This window comes from Engystomops pustulosus, chromosome 4 (assembly GCF_040894005.1).
Source record: "Engystomops pustulosus chromosome 4, aEngPut4.maternal, whole genome shotgun sequence".
In the NCBI taxonomy this organism is placed as follows: Eukaryota; Metazoa; Chordata; class Amphibia; order Anura; family Leptodactylidae; genus Engystomops; species Engystomops pustulosus.
The window spans coordinates 216,230,899-216,249,850 of NC_092414.1; the positions used below are offsets into that span (position 1 = coordinate 216,230,899).

Sequence of the window (18,952 nt, forward strand, 5' to 3'; positions counted from 1 at the left end):
TTGACAAAAAAACATTTTTTCTCTTTTTTTTCTTTTTATAAAAACAGACGCTACAAGCAAAATAAAAAAAAAAAAAAAGGAAGTAACCAGCAGATGGGGAAACGTTCCATAGGTAAGTTAAACCAAATCTCTCTATATATATATTTATTTATAAATTTCTATATTACAGAGAACAGGAAAACGGGTGAAAAAAAAATCCAAAGGGAAACGGTTAAAAGGGGAGGAGTCCGCGCTGAATAGATATTTATCTCTCTCTCTCTCTTTATATAATATTTATAAAAACCCGTAATCTCTTCTCGTCAAACACAACCCGGAGAGAGGTTAATTTTCGGTCGCAGTGGTAAGGGTGGCGTCATACTCGCAGGGTAACTCAGACCCGGAAATCGTGCCCATAGTCGTGTCCACCCGGAGATCGTGCCCATAGTCGTGTCCACCCACCCATCTCAGCGGAGCTTTAATAAGTGAACTGCGCCACGATCTCCGCCCGACAGTGTTGTGTCTTGTTACCCTCAAAACCCAACTCGAATTCTCTCCCCTCCCCCCTGGGGACTTTTAAGCGATGAACTCATCCGTATACCAGGCGCCATCGGGGCGCCCCGTCTGAGCATCTACCACAGCTTTTTAATGAAGACTTTACGTTCAAGAATCACAATCACTTGCATGAGGTTCATCCTCCCCCCACCCTTGCACTCCCTCCCCCCAATATACCCATTCAATAATACAGCATTAGCCTGGTCAGTGCCCCTCTGTCACACAGAGAGCACCCACACACACTATGTCCAAAAGCAGAGAAACTCTCTCAACTTATTCAATTAAAAAAATTAAAAATGCACTCAGTGCCCCACCTGCAAAAAAAAAATAAAAAAATCCCAAAGTAATACGAACGCCCCCCACCCTCCCCTTCAGTCACAAATTCAAGATTTCAGAATAAATATTCCTGATAAAATTACAAAAAAAAGAAATAAAATTATCAACAAAGACATGTATAGAATCCTGCATCCTGATTGGCTGTTCCCGCAAAAGGAGAACGGAATCTGTGTAAACGAGGCCTGTGATTGGCTGGAGAGAGAGTGAAATATGAGCTGCCGATCCATAACTGGCTTCTCTCTTCCCTCCTACCCTCCCTCTTGCATTTTCGTGGCTCTCTCAAATTGCGATTGGCTGGTTAATTAGCACCGCCCCCTCTGGTCCCTGGTGTTGGGAAGAGGGGAAGAGTTTTGATTGGCTGGCTCGGCAGAGGAGAAGGAGGATGTGGGAGGAGACTGTTGCAGGAGCAGAAGACATAGCGGGAGTGAAGGCTCACCGTGTGCTTGGAGGCGGGGACTAAAGAATGGAAAAAAAAATTAAAATTACTAAATTACCTACAAATCGATTAACTGTCAAAAGGAGAACTTTAAAGGATTTTCCATAATTTAATTAGTGGAAAGCCAACTACTGGCACCCCCTACCGGTCATGAATATGCACAAAATTTGAAGAACACCCCAATAGTCATCCCGGTCACCTTCGTTAGGGCCCGCCCTTCTTACCAGGTGAAAGCTGTCATACATCTGCATAAGTTCCTCCATTCTGTACTGCTCCAGAATGACCACGCTGCTCGAGGAGATGCTGGCTGTCCGAGCACACGACTCACAGTGCACCAGGTAAGTGTTCTTACCCCCGCTCTCACTGGTGACAAACAGGATGTTAAAAACCTCCACCTGAAAAGAAAAAAAACGATCAGGGGGAGGAGCTTGACATCTCCCCTCTCTAGGCCCAACCCCCGAGGAGCCAGGACTTACGTCACACTCGTTGCAGTAGTAGGCCGGTTCATCTTTGACTCTAGCTTGGTAGGCAATCTTCTTCCCGCTGCGGATGAGGCTGTCCCGCTGGACCTGACACCGCTTCATTGACTGCAGGAGACAATATCTGCAGGAGGAGGAGAGTATAATGAGTATTGGGGGAGGAGCAGGGGTCAGGAACAGGAAGTAGAAAGGTCAGCCCCTCACTTTATCATGCCGTACAGGTCCTGGTCTGTGATCTTCACTGTTTTGGCCACGTTCCACGACACGTGGATCATGGGCACGATGGATTTCACGTTCTTGACCTCGTTCCACTCGAAGCGCTCCAGAGCCAGCTGGTACTGGTAAGCTGAGGGGTGCAGGACAAGTCACGTGAGGAGGACTGGACATAATCCATATAATACCATCAAACCTGACAAAAGATGACTTACGTGTCAAGGGCCCGACGTTCCAGGCAATGTTGTTACACCATCCCGTGGCCTGCACCCAGTGCACAGTCCCTGCGTTTATCCAGACCAGATCTCCGGGCCGCTGCACAAACCGGTAGACCGGGATATCAGCTCTGTAAAGATCCTCTAGGACCGGCCACCAGGAGCCCGTCAGGTAATCCAAGTTATGCCTGGGAAGGGAAGCCATGTTTAGAGGCAATAAAATAACATTACCACTAGAGGGCGCCCTCATAAGGAGTGTCTGGTAGGGCAGGATTCTTACCTGTCACAGAAGGCGCTGATCATCTCCCAGTAATTCTCATGTACAGCGAACCACTCACAGTCCCCGGGACCAATGTTTATATTCACAGAGCAGAAGTTATTGTTCTCCTGATGCCCTGGATATGAAAAGAGAGAAATTTGTAACTGGGAGCGAGACGGCCGGAGGTGGGAAGCCAAGGCAGGGCAGGGGAGGGCCGGAGGTGGGAAGGCAAGGCAGGGCAAGGGAGGGCCGGAGGTGGGAAGGCAAGGCAGGGCAGGGGAGGGCCGGAGGTGGGAAGGCAAGGCAGGGCAGGGGAGGGCCGGAGGTGGGAAGGCAAGGCAGGGCAGGGGAGGGCCGGAGGTGGGAAGGCAAGGCAGGGCAGGGGAGGGCCGGAGGTGGGAAGGCAAGGCAGGGCAGGGGAGGGCCGGAGGTGGGAAGGCAAGGCAGGGCAGGGGAGGACCGGAGGTGGGAAGGCAAGGCAGGGCAGGGGAGGACCGGAGGTGGGAAGGCAAGGCAGGGCAGGGGAGGACCGGAGGTGGGAAGGCAAGGCAGGGCAGGGGAGGACCGGAGGTGGGAAGGCAAGGCAGGGCAGGGGAGGACCGGAGGTGGGAAGGCAAGGCAGGGCAGGGGAGGACCGGAGGTGGGAAGGCAAGGCAGGGCAGGGGAGGACCGGAGGTGGGAAGGCAAGGCAGGGCAGGGGAGGACCGGAGGTGGGAAGGCAAGGCAGGGCAGGGGAGGGCCAGAAGTGGAAAGGCAAGGCAGGGGAGGGCCAGAAGTGGGAAGGCAAGGCAGGGGAGGGCCAGAAGTGGGAAGGCAAGGCAGGGGAGGGCCAGAAGTGGGAAGGCAAGGCAGGGGAGGGCCAGAAGTGGGAAGGCAAGGCAGGGGAGGGCCAGAAGTGGGAAGGCAAGGCAGGGGAGGGCCAGGCCAGAAGTGGGAAGGCAAGGCAGGGGAGGGCCGGGCCGGAGAGAGCTTGGACATGTGGCCAGTGTCTCTCTAGTACCTGGCGTACGACTCCCTGGCACTTTCATGTAGAGCTGCACAGTGTTCATTCCAAGGATTTTATGACCGACGTGGCTTAACATGTTGGCGTTAGAGGTGACACGCATGAAGGACGGTAACTTCAGCAACTCCTGCAACTGAGGCTTCCACCTGCAGAACAAGACACAAGAGATGTAAGGGCTGCAGGACCCGGGGACAATACAAAGCAGCCCGCGCCGGGGTTACTCTTCCCGTCTCACCTTTTAGGATCAGAGAGGTCGATGTTGGTTCCAAATTTAATAATATGGGGGGTCTTGTGCTCTGGGTTTGTGCTGGAGGAAAGAGATAATTGCCATTACGGACAAGGATTTACATGATCAGATGATTTTTTTAGGCGTCTTCCTTTAGGACCACTTACCTCGGGGGAGGGTTTTCTGTGGTACTGTCCGGCTCGTTACTCTCCTCATCGCTGTCCTTCTCTTCCTGTAGGGTGAGAATGAAGTGACAAAAAAATCAAGACCATTCTGTAGATTTTGATCTTCATTGTGAAGGCTGCTGTAGTAACGACACCTCAGCTGCGCTACATTACCTGCAGAGACTCCTGGAAGGAGGAGGCCTGGTACTGGGCATATTTGGAGATGGTTGTATGGGAACGGCTGCTCTCACAGTGCCAGATTTGCCGGGTCCCGGAGGGGTCCCAGTTCTCGTCGGATGGCTGCTGCACCTGTGTGCGGACCTCCACTGTGTGCTCTCCATTCGCCTCCACCAGGGTCTTTGTAGAGAAGAGCCCGAGATCTGGGGATAGATAGAAAAATGTAAGATAATGGGAGTAGTATTCCTCAGCATCACCATGTCAGGAGACCTCGCTGCTCTCACACTGCTCCTGAAAAAAGCATTAAGGGTCCGGTCTGGGGTCTGCATCATTATTATTATGTGACCGGTCTATGATCTGTATTTATTGTTTAGTCTGGGGTCTGTGTTTGCTGTAGGATCTGTATTATTGTTTGGTTGAGGATAGGAAAAAATGATTCCAGAACCGCAAAATATTGGTTAAAGCTTAAATGACAGACAAAGGGTCCTGCCACACCAAGCGGCTCACACATTATATGCCCTTAATCACACCTTTTAAGGTATAACCATTAAAGAAGTCATTATTTTTCGGTGCTGGAACGGTTGTCCTCATACAAGTTTTCACATTTGCAATCCAGGTCTCGAGCATTGGAAGTCCATCAATCTGAACCCGGCTGGTAAAGACTGGTCGAGTTTTATTCTTTTGAAGTTTTTTTTTGCTCGGCCCGGGGTCCGTAGCCAGCATTGCTCGCTCTAATGTGTGTACTAATTATTCCGTGCCTTTGGTACCAGGAGACATTTTATACAGTCTTAACAGTTTGGTGGCATCTCAGGGGCAGTGCGGGCTTGCTGGGGGAAGAAAACCATGTAAGAGGTAAGATACTAAATATATATATTTTTTTTTTTTTAAAAAGGGGTTTCCATAAGAATAAGATTCATGTTCAAACATTTTCTTCTCGTTTATATAGGTCTTAAAAACAACAGCTAATGTGTCATCTATGGAACTCACTTAGTCTCAGGGATCCAGCCAACCCACGAATCACGGTGATCGGATTCTTGGGGTCAGTGCAGAACTGAAGCAGAACTGGGGAAAAGGCGTCTCGCTTACTCTCCAGCTGGAAATGTAAAAGAATAGTTATTAAATACAAGACATATCACCCTGCAGGAGGAGGGGAAGACTCATAGCTCCTCCTACTGATTCTATCACCCTGCAGGAGGAGGGGAAGACTCATAGCTCCTCCTACTGATTCTATCACCCTGCAGGAGGAGGGACAGACTCATAGCTCCTCCTCCTTCTGTCTATCACCGTGCAGGAGGAGGTGTAGACCCATAGCTTTTCCTCTATGTCAGTGGTGGCGAACCTTTGGCACGGGTGCCAGAGGTGGCACTCAGATCAAGGCCTCTTGCAGTCCCAGGCAGCCCACGACCCTAGAAGGGAGCTTCAATGATAACCAAAGCTTTTTCTCCTTATTTTACTGTATTGGTGACCTCAGGTGCCTATACAATCTAAACATGTGACAGAGCAGGGAGTAATAAGTAACTGCTTAAATTGTCGTGTCGGCACTTTGCGAAAAAATATGTGAGATTTGGATGTAGTTTGGGCACTCAGTGTCTAAAAGGTTTGCTCTATGTATTACCCTGCAGGGGGAAGGGAAGACACATGACACAACTTACATAAATGCTGGGCGTTGGGGGGTTCAGCTTCTCTCTGGGAAGGTTCCTCTCAGTTCCCAAGGGAGGCTTCACAGACATTGAGGGCAAGACGTAAGACTCCTTATATTTCCCCTTTAGCACCATGTTCCTATAAGTAAAGAGAGGATTAATGAGGAAGGAGCCCAGGAATATATTTCTTAATTACCTTCTTTCTAGTAAATACCTGTCCTGCTCAATATAATTCATGTGTAGGTGTCTGAGCTGCAATACCAGGCACAACCACTATACAGCATGTGGCGCTGTTCACACACTGAAGAAGCTGATGCTGTCTTCCTATAACTGTGGTCTCTTCAAACAGCCGAGCACCGTACTCTGCCAATCTAATACTCATCACCTATACTAATTATAGGTACAACAAACTGATTTGCCTTTAAGTAACCACTACTGCCTGTAAATGGTTGGAATGATGGCAATTGCTTAGATTTCTGAAGCTATGGCCGCTCCAGCCGTCACACATCTACATGACAGCTTCCTCTCCCTCTCCGAGCTTAGGACCTGTTGCTGTGATGGATCCTGAAGTCTCACAATCCGGAGGACAGAATGTTCTCTCCGATACTTTGTGTCAATTCTTAACTGCAAATTCAGGGTCACCCAACTCCCTCCCCCAATAAAGTTCTCGAGGAGGGGGCTGCCTGCGTCAAAGCTGGAGATCCTATCTGCCTGGCAACCAGTGTAGAGGTCTGCAGACATCAGACATGACTTGTCCTACACTCCAGTCACAGCCCTGATAGCACCTAGTAGCCTCTCTATAGTGCACTCACTTGGTGGCTTTGATGATTTCAGCAGCCGTATGGTTTATAGTCAGCTCACTAGCCTGCAACCTCTTCTCCTCCACCTCTGAAGCAATGAAGGTCTCACGGTCCCCGCTTTCCACTTTTATCAGCCGTATCTTCAGCTCCTTAGGTGGGCCCTCAGTGAAGGGTCTCATCTTGAGAAGATCAGAACTTGGCGTTCCATGGGAAGCAGGAGTCGGTGTAGAGACCGGAGCGGAGGGCGCGGAGGACTGGTTGTGGTGGCCGTCCTCACACCTTCTCGCACCGTCGGCCTTTCTTCGGTCTCCTGCTTGCTTTGAAGATTTAGGGGCATCTCTACACTGACTTTGAAGGTCCAGGTTGCCAAGGATTTGTCTCTCCTTGTCCTTCTGTGAGCGTCGTTCCTTCGAGCGCCTGCTTCTGTCCCTCTTCGTCTTACGATGCCTCCTGTCTTTCCTTCTGCTCTCGTCTTTGCTTCGGGTCGGGGCAGGCAGAGAGAGGGTTATCCGTTCCTGAGGTCTCTCGGCTTCCACGACTTTTACGCTCTCCCCTTGCGGCTCTGCTGGAGCAGTGGGTTGGTCACTCGGGGGCTGTTTGACATCACTCTCTACCCTTGGCATTTCAGAAGAGGTACTTTCATAGGTTTTCTGAGTTTCTGTACATTTTTTGGGCGATTCCCGTTCTGCGCCTCTGTGGTGTTTCTCAGGAGAGGTGTCAGTCTTTACAACATCCTTGACCGATGACATCTGCACCTTCAAGATACATTCTCCAACTGATGCAGCCAGAGTTCCTTCAGTCTTCTCAGGCGAAGACTTGACCTTAAATATTTTCTTCAACTCCCCCTCCACAGTCTTGCCATGTCTTGGTGCTGGTTCGGGCGTCGTTTCGCGCTTGGGTTTCTCTTTTACTTTCTTCACCTCTACTTCCCATTGAGGTTCCCGACTCTCCTCGACCACGTTCTTTGATTTCTCCTTCAAGCTGAAGGATTCAAGTTTTCTCCCAGTTGCACAATCTGCCTTCTCGGCACCCCAGACAGTCTCTGGTTTAGCTTTAGTAGTGGAGTCTTTTTCTTTTTCAGCTCTCCAAACATGGTCAAGTTTTTTTTCAACTGTGTTATCGGGTCTTTGTGCTCCTTTCACCTCATCTTCATCTTCCTCCCTGGAACGACCGCTCCTTGACCCTATTGTGCCTTCCACCAATGTCTCACAAGCACGTGCTATATCTTCCAAAATATCAGTCTCAGTACGGACTTCAGGCCTAGCTGCCACCACACCTTCGTGTCTTGTCACATCTGAGGTAGACACGGCTCCAATCTTCGAGTCCCAGGCCCGGTGTGAGGTAGATTGAGCAGTGTATGGGTCAACAATACGCTTGCTCACCATAGTAGCACCAGAAAAATAGGACGAGCCCCCACCAGGTTTGAGGCTGTGTCCTCCGCGGTAAGAATACTTCTGCCCCTCCAGGACACTTGCTAGGGATTTAAGCACGCTATTGGCTCCATGCTGGGCAGGCTTGGCTTCACTAACAACTTCTTGCCCCAGTATTGCTTTCTTCGGTCCATAGTATGTATACACCTCCCCAGTTTTTGGCTCCGGTGGCTTAACACCAGAAGTGGGTTGGGATGGACCTTTGAGGTGGGGCGCTGCTATGGTCTCTGCTGGTGGGCAGGTGGTAGGAGCTTGGGAATTAAAGTCCTCATCACTAGAGCTGCTGCTTCTTTCCTCCTTTTCTATCGACTCGTCCAGCATCTTCATAATGTCGTCCAGCCCGTCAGGTAAAATCTTTGCAAACTCTGTGGCTTCCTCAAAGGGTTCGGCCAGCTGTCCGGCAGGAAAGTCAAAGAGTTGATTGCATCCGGAGGGCTGTTCTTTCACTTGCTCCTGCTCTTTGCTATCGGACAAGGCTGGACTTGGACTCTTCCGAGTCAAGACTGAAGCAGGTGCGGATGGCGGAGCAGCTAAAGTCAGCACCTGAAGGTTTCCTGAGGTATCTTTGTGGTAGGTTGTAGAAGAGGAACAGAATGAGGCATTGTCCTCTTGAGCTGGTGACCTCTTTCCTCCTGAATAGCTGCCCTCGGACACAGAAAGTCCATGGCTTAAGTGTTTGCCTTTCACGTCCAGCTCTGGAGTCGGAGGGCTCTTCTGAATTTCTTGTTCTATTACCTCCTCTTTCTTTGGGGCAAATAACCCAGATTCATCCATTTTTTGCAGGCTCTTGAGTACTTGATCCAGGTTGGCATCCTGGAAGGCCTCAGACCTTGGCCTGACTTTGCTGGTGGTGATGCCCTGAGTTTGATGATCAAAGACGTTGCCCCCCACTGCGGTATCGCAAGTTGGATAGAAACTCTCTTGTTTGACAATGGTGCTGCGACTCTCCCCATATAGTATCTCCTCCAGTTCATCTTCACTCTTCGCCTCCTCCTTGACCGGGGCTGGCACCCAACTCTGCTGGAGCGATGGAGTGGAAGGTGGCTGGGCTTGGAGTGGTGGGCATATTGTTTTGGGGGGTTCTGGTTCTTGTGGTGGTGGGCAGATACTGACCGTGGTGTCCACTGGGGTCGGATAGCGATCAGGAGGCTGGAAATAGGAAAAAAAAAGACCAAAATAACTTTATTTGAATAAAGAAAAGACCGGGAGAAGATATTGTGGCCTTGTGGAGAAAACACTTACAGGGGGCACATCAGTCCTCGAGGTCTTTTGTGTTGGGATGCGGGGTCTTCTCTGGTCGTAAGGCACGTGGAGAGGAGGTGGTGCTGGAATGACCTCCGCAGGTGACCTCTGACACCGAGCCTCACTAAGGTCACTTGGAGGGCGGGGCTGCTGGTGTAGTGGTGGTGGTGGGCGTGGGGGGCAGTATGAAGAATAAGAGGGAACGTGGTTTGGGATGCGGGAATCCTGCAGGAAAACAGTGAAAAGTGAGAGACTGGTTCTCTGTCGAAGGCCTTCCTCTTCATCATGACCACCCTCCACCTCATCTCACCTGCCTATCCCGCCGCTCCCCCCAGGGCTCGTGATTGAGTGGGTTCCAGACATTCGGTTTTGCGGGAGCTTGATGGTAAGCATTTCCAGGACCCACTGGGACGGGAGGTGAATGAAGACCAGGGTTACCCCTTCTTTGCTGGATGGAAGAAGAATATGACTGTCAACCTTAATGCAGAAGTCACATCCAGAGCAGAACATTCTGCTTCCTGATAGACAAGATCCATCAGGCTCTGCCGCCGCTCTCACCTGTTCAGGACTTCCACTCCGTCGCCGTTTCATTGGTTGCTCATCTCCTCCGAGCTGGTTGTGTGGTGGTGACTGGAGCCCCGATGGGTCGGCACTGGGTACGGGGCGCTTCAATGGCGGGGGGCCTCTTTTGCCACCAAAATGCCTCTTTTGCTAATAAAAAAAAGGAACCAGAGAGATAAATACAAGAAAAAAAACAAGTAAAAGCAACGTGAACAAACCTAGCCGATCCTCTGGTGCTCACCTCATGTTGCATCAGGTCCCACACCTGCTGTAAGCGAGGCAGAGATTTGGGTCGGTGGTGTGGAGGCGCCGAGTGCAGGTTCCATAGATGAGTCTAACAATCATAGTAAAGGATAAAGAGGAGTTAGTGGTGGGGGGCACGGGATAGGGGGATAAGAGGAGGTCAGGGAGATCCATACCTGCTGCAGCCGGGAGATGTGAGCGTTGAGCTCGTAGCCTCCATGGTAGCGGGCGGCAGCCTGGTAGCAGCGCACTGCGTCCTCCAGCTCCTGCTCAGACTCATAGATCTGACCCAGCTGTTCCCAGATCTGCGGCTGCTGCTCATCGCGCAAGAGGAGCTGAACGCAGGAGTGGACCCGTTCTAACTTCCCATAGCGATGGCCCGGAGGAGAGCTGAAAGACAGAAACGGAGATCAACAACGGCACTACTTCCACATTCACAAAGTAAACCTAGTGTACAGGACCCACCCAATCCTAGGGGGTGGTCCAAGTTGATACAAAGGAACCACCCCTGAAGATTCTAGGGAACCGCCCCTGAAGATCCTATGGACCAATCCCAAAATGCAATATTACAAAAGAACTTGCACCCAGGCACTTACCCAAGTGGGTAATAAGGTTTGCTGGGGTGGCCAATGTTTGTCACATGACTGGACGCTAAGTGGGGGGGCAGTGGAGGTTGGTTAAGGTTGGTAGAGCATCTAAGAGCGAGACAGATGGAGAGAGAGTGGGAAAGCAATGGCAGAGCATGAGGTACAAGTCACCGAGTATAACATTGCTAATTTATCATACCATCGAGGAACGTGCCCTTACCTTCCGGAGGGGAGCCATGCTCGGGGGTGAGCAGGGTTCCACGAGGAGTTGATTCCACTGATGAAGGGGTCACGGGGAAAGCGGGATCCGAACTGTTCCTGTGAGCGATACATCCAGACTGCAGGAAGAGGGAGAAGCAGCAGGTTACAACCAGAGGAGGCGCCGCAGCTCAGACATTCACATGGGTAATAGACTCCTACCGATTCAATCCGTGGGGTTTCACAGGCCAAGGAGCAGGGGCAGCATGATTTACTTGATCACCAATAAAATCTGGAAGAGACAGATAAAAAGAGCAGATGAGTGACGTGTGATCCCATAACCAGACACCAGGGGGCAGTGTGTAGATTCCCAGCATAGACACTAGGGGGCGGTAAAGCACATTGTCCTCCTATGTCAGCAGCTTATTACTACAATGCGAACTACGAGGACAATGCGCCGCTTCATAGACGTCTACCGAGACAGAAAGAGTGGGCGCCGACACACCCGACAATACACCCTTTATAGGTCAACTTGGGGGAGAACAGATTAAATACATCGGGTCCACGGCGCGTCAGAACAAGGTGATAGAAAACTATAAAAAGGACACCAAAAACAATATTATATTGTTAAACATAACCCTACCCCTCCCCCCTGACAGAAGGAGGGGATGAGAGTCTGCCCCTCCCCCAGCAGGGTCATAGAAGGAGGGGATGCGAGTCTGCTCCTCCCCCAGTAGGGTAATACAAGGAGGGGGATGAGAGTCTGCTCCTCCCCCAGTAGGGTAACACAAGGAGGGGGATGAGAGTCTGCTCCTCCCCCAGTAGGGTAATAGTAGGAGGGGGATGAGAATCTGCTCCCCCCAGTAGGGTAATAGAAGGAGGGGATGAGAGTCTGCCCCTCCCCCAGCAGGGTCATAGAAGGAGGGGATGCGAGTCTGCCCCTCCCCCAGCAGGGTCATAGAAGGAGGGGGATGAGAGTCTGCTCCTCCCCCAGTAGGGTAACACAAGGAGGGGATGATAGTCTGCTCCTCCCCCAGTAGGGTAACACAAGGAGGGGATGTGAGTCTGCTCCTCCCCCAGTAGGGTAACACAAGGAGGGGATGTGAGTCTGCTCCTCCCCCAGTAGGGTAATAGTAGGAGGGGGATGAGAGTCTGCTCCTCCCCCAGTAGGGTAATAGAAGGAGGGGGATGAGAGTCTGCTCCTCCCACAGTAGGGTAATAGAAGGAGGGGATGAGAGTCTGCCCCTCCCCCAGCAGGGTCATAGAAGGAGGGGATGCGAGTCTGCCCCTCCCCCAGTAGGGTAACACAAGGAGGGGATGTGAGTCTGCTCCTCCCCCAGTAGGGTAACACAAGGAGGGGATGTGAGTCTGCTCCTCCCCCAGTAGGGTAACACAAGGAGGGGATGTGAGTCTGCTCCTCCCCCAGTAGGGTAATAGTAGGAGGGGGATGAGAGTCTGCTCCTCCCCCAGTAGGGTAATAGAAGGAGGGGGATGAGAGTCTGCTCCTCCCCCAGTAGGGTAATAGAAGGAGGGGATGAGAGTCTGCTCCTCCCCAAGTAGGGTGACAGAAGAAGGGGGATGAGAGATTACCTCTCCCACCGCAGAGTAATACAGATAGGAGGCGGAGAGAGTCTGTCCCTCCCCCTGTCAGGCGATGCAGTCGGAGGAGACAATTATGCCCCTACCTCCACAGGGCGATAGAAGGAGGAGCTAGGAGTCTGACCTTCCCCTTGCAGGGTTGATGGAAGGAAGAGCTATAAGTCAGTCCCACCCTCTGCAGGTGGTGGCCCCTCCCCTTGCAGGGTGATAGATATGGGGCTAGATGGTGACAGAGCGGGTGTTGGGGGTATGTGATGATGACATTCCTCCCGGCCTACACTCGGCTGAGTCAGCGCCCCTCACACAGTGGTGTTACTCAGCAGACCACGTACAGACACACCTCCCATGTGTCACCCACCACTCACCCACTACACATACACCCGTGTCACAACATTAACCCTTCCCTGTGTCAAAGAAGAGAGGAGGACAACAGTGGTGACTGGAAGGAGCCGACACTGGAGACAAGGGGGGAAGATGACTAGTCTCTGACAGGTACAGACTAGACAACACGATGACTACACACCAAGACAAACCGAGGAACGAACGTGTGACTCCCAGACCCCGGGGGCTTCTAGGTGACGCCTCTTAAAGGGGTCCTGCTCCAACCCTTGTGCTGGTACTACCAACACAAACAGATCCACCACTAGTGACCCCAGCTGTGATCAGAGGGACAGGTCTTCCAGCCAGATGCTCTTCATAACCACAACCCCGAAAGAGAGGACGATACACACCGAAAAGGTGTAACTCCTGGCACCCAATCACAGAAAAGCTTTGATGTTACCAACGCCCACTACAACACCGCGACTACTGGAGAGTAATATACTGCACCTTACAACCTGTATATACACAGCCCAGCTCCAGTACATACACTACTACACCGTGACCTGTATATACACACACAGCCCAGATCCAGTACATACACTACTACACCGTGACCTGTATATACACACAGCCCAGATCCAGTACATACACTACTACACCGTGACCTGTATATACACACAGCCCAGATCCAGTACATACACTACTACACCGTGACCTGTATATACACACACAGCCCAGATCCAGTACATACACTACTACACCGTGACCTGTATATACACACGCAGCCCAGATCCAGTACATACACTACTACACCATGACCTGTATATATACACACAGCCCAGATCCAGTACATACACTACTACACCGTGACGTGTATATACACACACAGCCCAGATCCAGTACATACACTACTACACCGTGACCTGTATATACACACGCAGCCCAGATCCAGTACATACACTACTACACCATGACCTGTATATATACACACAGCCCAGATCCAGTACATACACTACTACACCGTGACGTGTATATACACACACAGCCCAGATCCACTACATACACTACTACACCGTGACCTGTATATACACACAGCCCAGATCCAGTACATACACTACTACACCGTGACCTGTATATACACACACAGCCCAGATCCAGTACATACACTACTACACCGTGACCTGTATATACACACACAGCCCAGATCTACTACATACACTACTACACCGTGACCTGTATATACACACAGCCCAGATCCAGTACATACACTACTACACCGTGATCTGTATATACACACACAGCCCAGATCCACTACATACACTACTACACGGTGACCTGTATATACACACACAGCCCAGATCCACTACATACACTACTACACCGTGACCTGTATATACACACACAGCCCAGATCCACTACATACACTACTACACCGTGACCTGTATACACACACAGCCCAGATCCACTACTACACCGTGACCTGTATATACACACACAGCCCAGATCCAGTACATACACTACTACACCGTGACCTGTATATACACACACAGCCTAGTAAATATCTACCTTCCCCTTAATTTCCCCTGTACAGTTCCCTCCGCCCACAGATAACGTTCACCCGGGGCTTCCCCAATGCGTCACCCTGGTATATTTCTCAGATGTGCCCTCAGTAACTTTTACGGGGAAATGGTTAAAATCAGGCAGAAGTCCAGACAATGGAATGAATGGGGCCCGGCGGACAAGGGGTTAGGAAAAACAGAGAGAATGTCACATGACCGAGCAACGACACAGAAGAGCGACATTGTGTGCGAGAGCGTGCTCAAGACAACGGCAAAGGGGGGGAGCGAGACACAGAGACCAACACAGACAGCCCAACTACAGGGACAAAACCGGATGAACTCGCGAGACAGCCACATGACCGGCTGAGAGAGACAAAGAGACAGCGATCAGAAGACTCGAGACAAAGAGTTAGACAGCACAAGGCTCATCAAGGAGCTACAAGACGATAGAGACCTCACCACAACACATGAAAACGATAGAAAGCAGGTGCTAGAGACTCGAAAAGAAAAAGTGCGAGACGGCAGAGTAAGATAGAGACAGAATGAAAATATCAGACCTGACAGCGTTGTGCAGGTCATAGACGCAAGACCTCAAGTCACCACTCCAACAGAGTGACCGCATAAACCAAGAGTCGAGAACTCTGTGAACATAAACAGAGTCCCAGCTGTCACTCACCTCCAGGACAAAGAGACAGCTGCCATGGGAGGGTCTTCAAAGCACTTTGTACCCCCTTCCCCACAATCCAACCCCAGTCAAGTTCTACGTGACAGACAGCTCCCGGAAAGACGGGTCGATAGACTTCACAGCAGCATGGACGTGTTCCAGCACGGTCCTCTCCGTTCCAGACTATGAGCTCGCTCTTGTATGAGTTTATCGGATGTTCTCTCACGCTCCTCTTCTTCCCCCACCAAGCTCCGCCCTCCCTCACCTCCGCCATCTCTCCCCGAGCCAAGTTTAAAGGGACATTGATGATGTCACTGCAGCCCCTGAACACACCCACCTTGGGATTCCCTGACCACACAACCACTCCTACACCCAGCCCACTCTTCACGTAAGGTGGAACAGAGTGTGCCTTCAAACTTAAGGTGGACTGACTCAGACAAAGCCGGCAGTGCAGACCTAATCCGACTGAACACGATACAACAGCGTGCCAACAAATGCACCAACGCAGAAGATCTGTCTTCAAGCTTGAAGAAATGCTCACGTTATTCCGAAAAAATATTGGCAGCTTCAAAAATGATATGACGGTAAGATTACAACGTGTACGATTTGATTAACTTTTTCTTGTTCGGCAAGACCGTTCACCTGGCTCGTGAATTACATTGACAATTGAAGGCGATAGTCAACCGACGGAATGGCGGAGCTGGAATGTATATTGTTACAATCTATGAAGTCCCGTGAATGGTTGCCAGTAGATGCCATGCAGGACACGAAGGGGTAAAGACGTTATGCATTTAACAATCGTGAGGGATCGAAGGACTGGGGTCGGAAGTTGGATGACACGGACAATGTGAGTTGGTTTCTAAGGAACAAATAAGACAGAGGGCGTATAGCAACCCCAGCACCAGTGTGGGCAGGTGTCTGGATGACGACGTTGGGGCTTGTGATATGGGAAGGATGTCGCCTCCATAAATACAGTGTGACAACAGAAGACTCGGGAGTCAGGAGAGGGGGAAGGAAGTGACATCAGAGAAACACAGAGGAAGGGACGAGAGGGGGGAGAGAGAGACACAAAGGAGTACGGGGAAGAAAAAAAGAGAGAAGAAAGAATGGAGGAGGAGGAGAGCGTGGAAAGAGACGTGTGGGAAGTGAAAGAGCAGCAGAAAGAAGTTTATAAAATAAAAACAAGACGGCAGCAATGGAGCCTCGAAACACGGTGAAAAAGAGTAAGACGAGAGGCAGGGGATGATAGATGCAGAGTTAAGGGGGAGAACAGGACTTTGTGGGGCCAGACAAAGACTCGGCAGCCGAGTGGTTTAAGTTTTGAAAGTGGGGGCTCTGGGGTGTATTTCACAAACACGTGTTACGTGGAGATAAACCCCAGGACGGGATTATCTATTTATGACACCCGGAGTACAGACGGAGACGGATGAAGTCACGGAGTACTGCACGCACCATGAGGGGCGAGACATTCTGTTCCCCCACGAAGATGGGGGCGTTCGAGGGCTAAACCGTCATCCAGACGCTACAAGTCGTCACGTCTTTAACCCATTACCAACGATCACCATTCCCAAAATAAAACGCTTTTGGCACGGGTCGAAATATCTACAACTATAAATAGTCCAAGGAACTCGTAGGACCTATAAATATCAGAGGGAAAACTGTGACTAAATGGGGAGTTTTTGTAGCCCCCATGTGATTGGGTTAAGAGATCAGGGGAACAGCCTTTAATACAATAGTTTCACATCATCATTTACAGTTTTTTACATCTAATTTTCCATAAAACCGGCAGAACATTCGTGGCTTTGCCGCAGAGCGTTGACCCTTTTCCCATAAGAGCTTTGCGCTCGTCTCTTCTTAGAAACCGACGTTACGAAACACTTCTCCTTTACATCAAAAATTTCACAAGTGTCCGGGAAGTGTCGCGCGGATGTGTGACATAACTCAGACGCGTAGGTGACAACTGTCGTTTCTAAAGGCTGGTGGAGGTAGAAGCTAAAGGGTAGACCCTTTATATAGAGGACACATCAACTCATCACAAACGACAGAAACATTCATTTGTAGGACCCCAACAAAAGGAGTTTCTAAACTTTTAGGGGTCATTAGTGGTACCTAAACCTTGAGGACTGCCCATTGTTCTATTTGTAAACATCCTCAAACCACCAATGAGAGGGCTGGATATCAGCTTGCCCCTCCTCCCCTCTATATCAGCCATTTAGCACAGCTAGGGAAGGTCACATGACACATTTCCTCGAAAAAGTTCTGTCTCTTAAGGGCATGTTCACATGGCAGATATTACTATAGGACAGTATATGCCAGTCCTGCTCAACCGCTCTCTGGTTGTTTTTTCTTCTGCAATGATCAAATAGATGTAAACACAAAGCTTATTTTTATAATTATTTTTGCCAAGATCTGCGTTGATTTGCCCGTTTCTAAACATATCCGAAGCATTTAGGGTGGGTGGAGCTTAAAAGTTAAATACAACTAATTTTTTGGCAAATTTGTCCATCACTTACCTCTATTCTAACCATAACAAGTATTGTTATCCTCATAAACAGGAGGCGGCCTGTCAAATTGGTACCAACATCAAGAGTAGCCGAGAACAAAGGATCTCTCTCTTTCGGCATAGCCACACTCGTGGACCATTCTCCCTTACGTTAAGCCATAGACAACCTCACCCAAAAGGTTGGTGCCGATTTGGAGGAGATAGTGGTCAATGGTGGTTGAATATAATCAAAGCTCCTAAAGAGGCCTCCTAAAAAGTCGCACCGAACGAACATCTCACCAAAAACTCCCTTTCATGGCTTTAAGTTCAGTCCATGACCTCCAGAGCATAGCTTTAACATCTAGTGAGCAAGTTTTCTGTGGAAAAGCTTCAAAATTAGATGGAAGATTGGAGAGGTCAGAGCAACTTCAAACAAGGCGCACTCATTGGTGCAAGACCATTGTGCATGGTTTTAGAGACCAGTTTAAGATGGACTAAAGGGTGTTTGTGGTCCGGAGGAAAAACTTGAGGTAAAGAGGATCCTGCAGAACAGGTGACAGAGTCTAACAGTGTCCAAGTAACACGTTCGGACACACAACCCAACCACCACTTTCCCAGGAGTTCAACACTTCCAGCTGAAGCTGTAGATGACAACATTTAACGAAAGCCAGTCAGAAGGGACTACCTCAGTAGACCATCACCGGTATCTTGTATAGCACATAATCAGCTTTCCATCTATCTTGTAATTATTGCCCAACCTGGTTCCAACATGGACCTAAAAAAAAAGGTTTCTCCCCACCTTGGAAAGCCCCTTCTAAGGTGATCGATGGTTTTTTCCTGAAGACTTGCTCATGCGTCGTGAAAGTTGCTATCGGCACATGCTTGTTTTGGGAGGCATTGTGACCTCTTTCTTTGGCACGTGATGCAGTTTTGTATACCCAGCGCCTGCGCGGTCCAAAAAGGAAGCCTGTACCGGGTAGGCACACGTATGAACGTTTAGGAGAGCCAGGCAGTTACATCGCAGACGTCAATCAAAGTGGTTAGGGGTGTGCTGCAGCAGGGAGAGCTTGACTTAAGTGTTCAGCTCTCCTCTCACCGACTTTAAGTTGCTTATTTCTGTACGGATTACATTAATAAATTGTTCCCTTTAAGGGTCCATATCCCTATGACATAAGCCCTGGAAAGAAAACCAAACAACATGCTGGAGGAGAGCCTGGAACCACACAGGTAAATGGGAATCCGCCAGGACATGGCGGCAATGCTGGCGTTACACAAGTGGAAATGTACCACAGACATGAAGCACATAATCACAGGTTTAAATTGAGGAAAATGGACCCAAAAACAGACATGATCAATACTGTCTTATAGATACAATATCTGGGAAACCATCCAAGTAGCGAGCTTTGTACCCAGTGTAGTAGTGCAGCCCCATTTCCTACACTGGAGCTGTAATACACGACTAAACCATTAGGCAGGGGTGGCGCAGTTTCTCTTTTCGACAACTCCTTTATCCGCTTAAAATACATAATTTCAAGCACCTCAATTAATGAACTTTATACCTTGAGCCAAACCTACATTTCTTACAAT

General features: G+C 49.9%; 1 protein-coding gene across 4 annotated transcripts in view; it reads right to left on the reverse strand.

The window, feature by feature from the left end:
- KDM6B (lysine demethylase 6B) overlaps positions 1–18,952 on the reverse strand; it is a 79,519-nt gene continuing 60,567 nt past the window's right edge. For 3 of the 4 annotated variants that reach the window (XM_072149930.1, XM_072149929.1, XM_072149931.1), the window contains 21 exons: positions 10,963–11,032; positions 10,763–10,880; positions 10,552–10,650; positions 10,132–10,345; positions 9,954–10,046; positions 9,710–9,862; positions 9,462–9,599; positions 9,152–9,376; positions 6,492–9,058; positions 5,692–5,818; positions 5,027–5,132; positions 4,037–4,242; positions 3,866–3,930; positions 3,708–3,779; positions 3,470–3,618; positions 2,491–2,605; positions 2,211–2,398; positions 1,987–2,128; positions 1,780–1,906; positions 1,528–1,698; positions 1–1,323 (listed from right to left, as the gene is read on the reverse strand). In XM_072149930.1, the coding sequence (XP_072006031.1) occupies positions 1,300–1,323; positions 1,528–1,698; positions 1,780–1,906; positions 1,987–2,128; positions 2,211–2,398; positions 2,491–2,605; positions 3,470–3,618; positions 3,708–3,779; positions 3,866–3,930; positions 4,037–4,242; positions 5,027–5,132; positions 5,692–5,818; positions 6,492–9,058; positions 9,152–9,376; positions 9,462–9,599; positions 9,710–9,862; positions 9,954–10,046; positions 10,132–10,345; positions 10,552–10,650; positions 10,763–10,875 (5,094 nt within the window). In that variant the 5' untranslated portion in view covers positions 10,876–10,880; positions 10,963–11,032 and the 3' untranslated portion in view covers positions 1–1,299. The remainder of the gene's footprint in view (positions 1,324–1,527; positions 1,699–1,779; positions 1,907–1,986; positions 2,129–2,210; positions 2,399–2,490; positions 2,606–3,469; positions 3,619–3,707; positions 3,780–3,865; positions 3,931–4,036; positions 4,243–5,026; positions 5,133–5,691; positions 5,819–6,491; positions 9,059–9,151; positions 9,377–9,461; positions 9,600–9,709; positions 9,863–9,953; positions 10,047–10,131; positions 10,346–10,551; positions 10,651–10,762; positions 10,881–10,962; positions 11,033–18,952) is intronic. The other variant, XM_072149932.1, reaches the window with a different exon arrangement.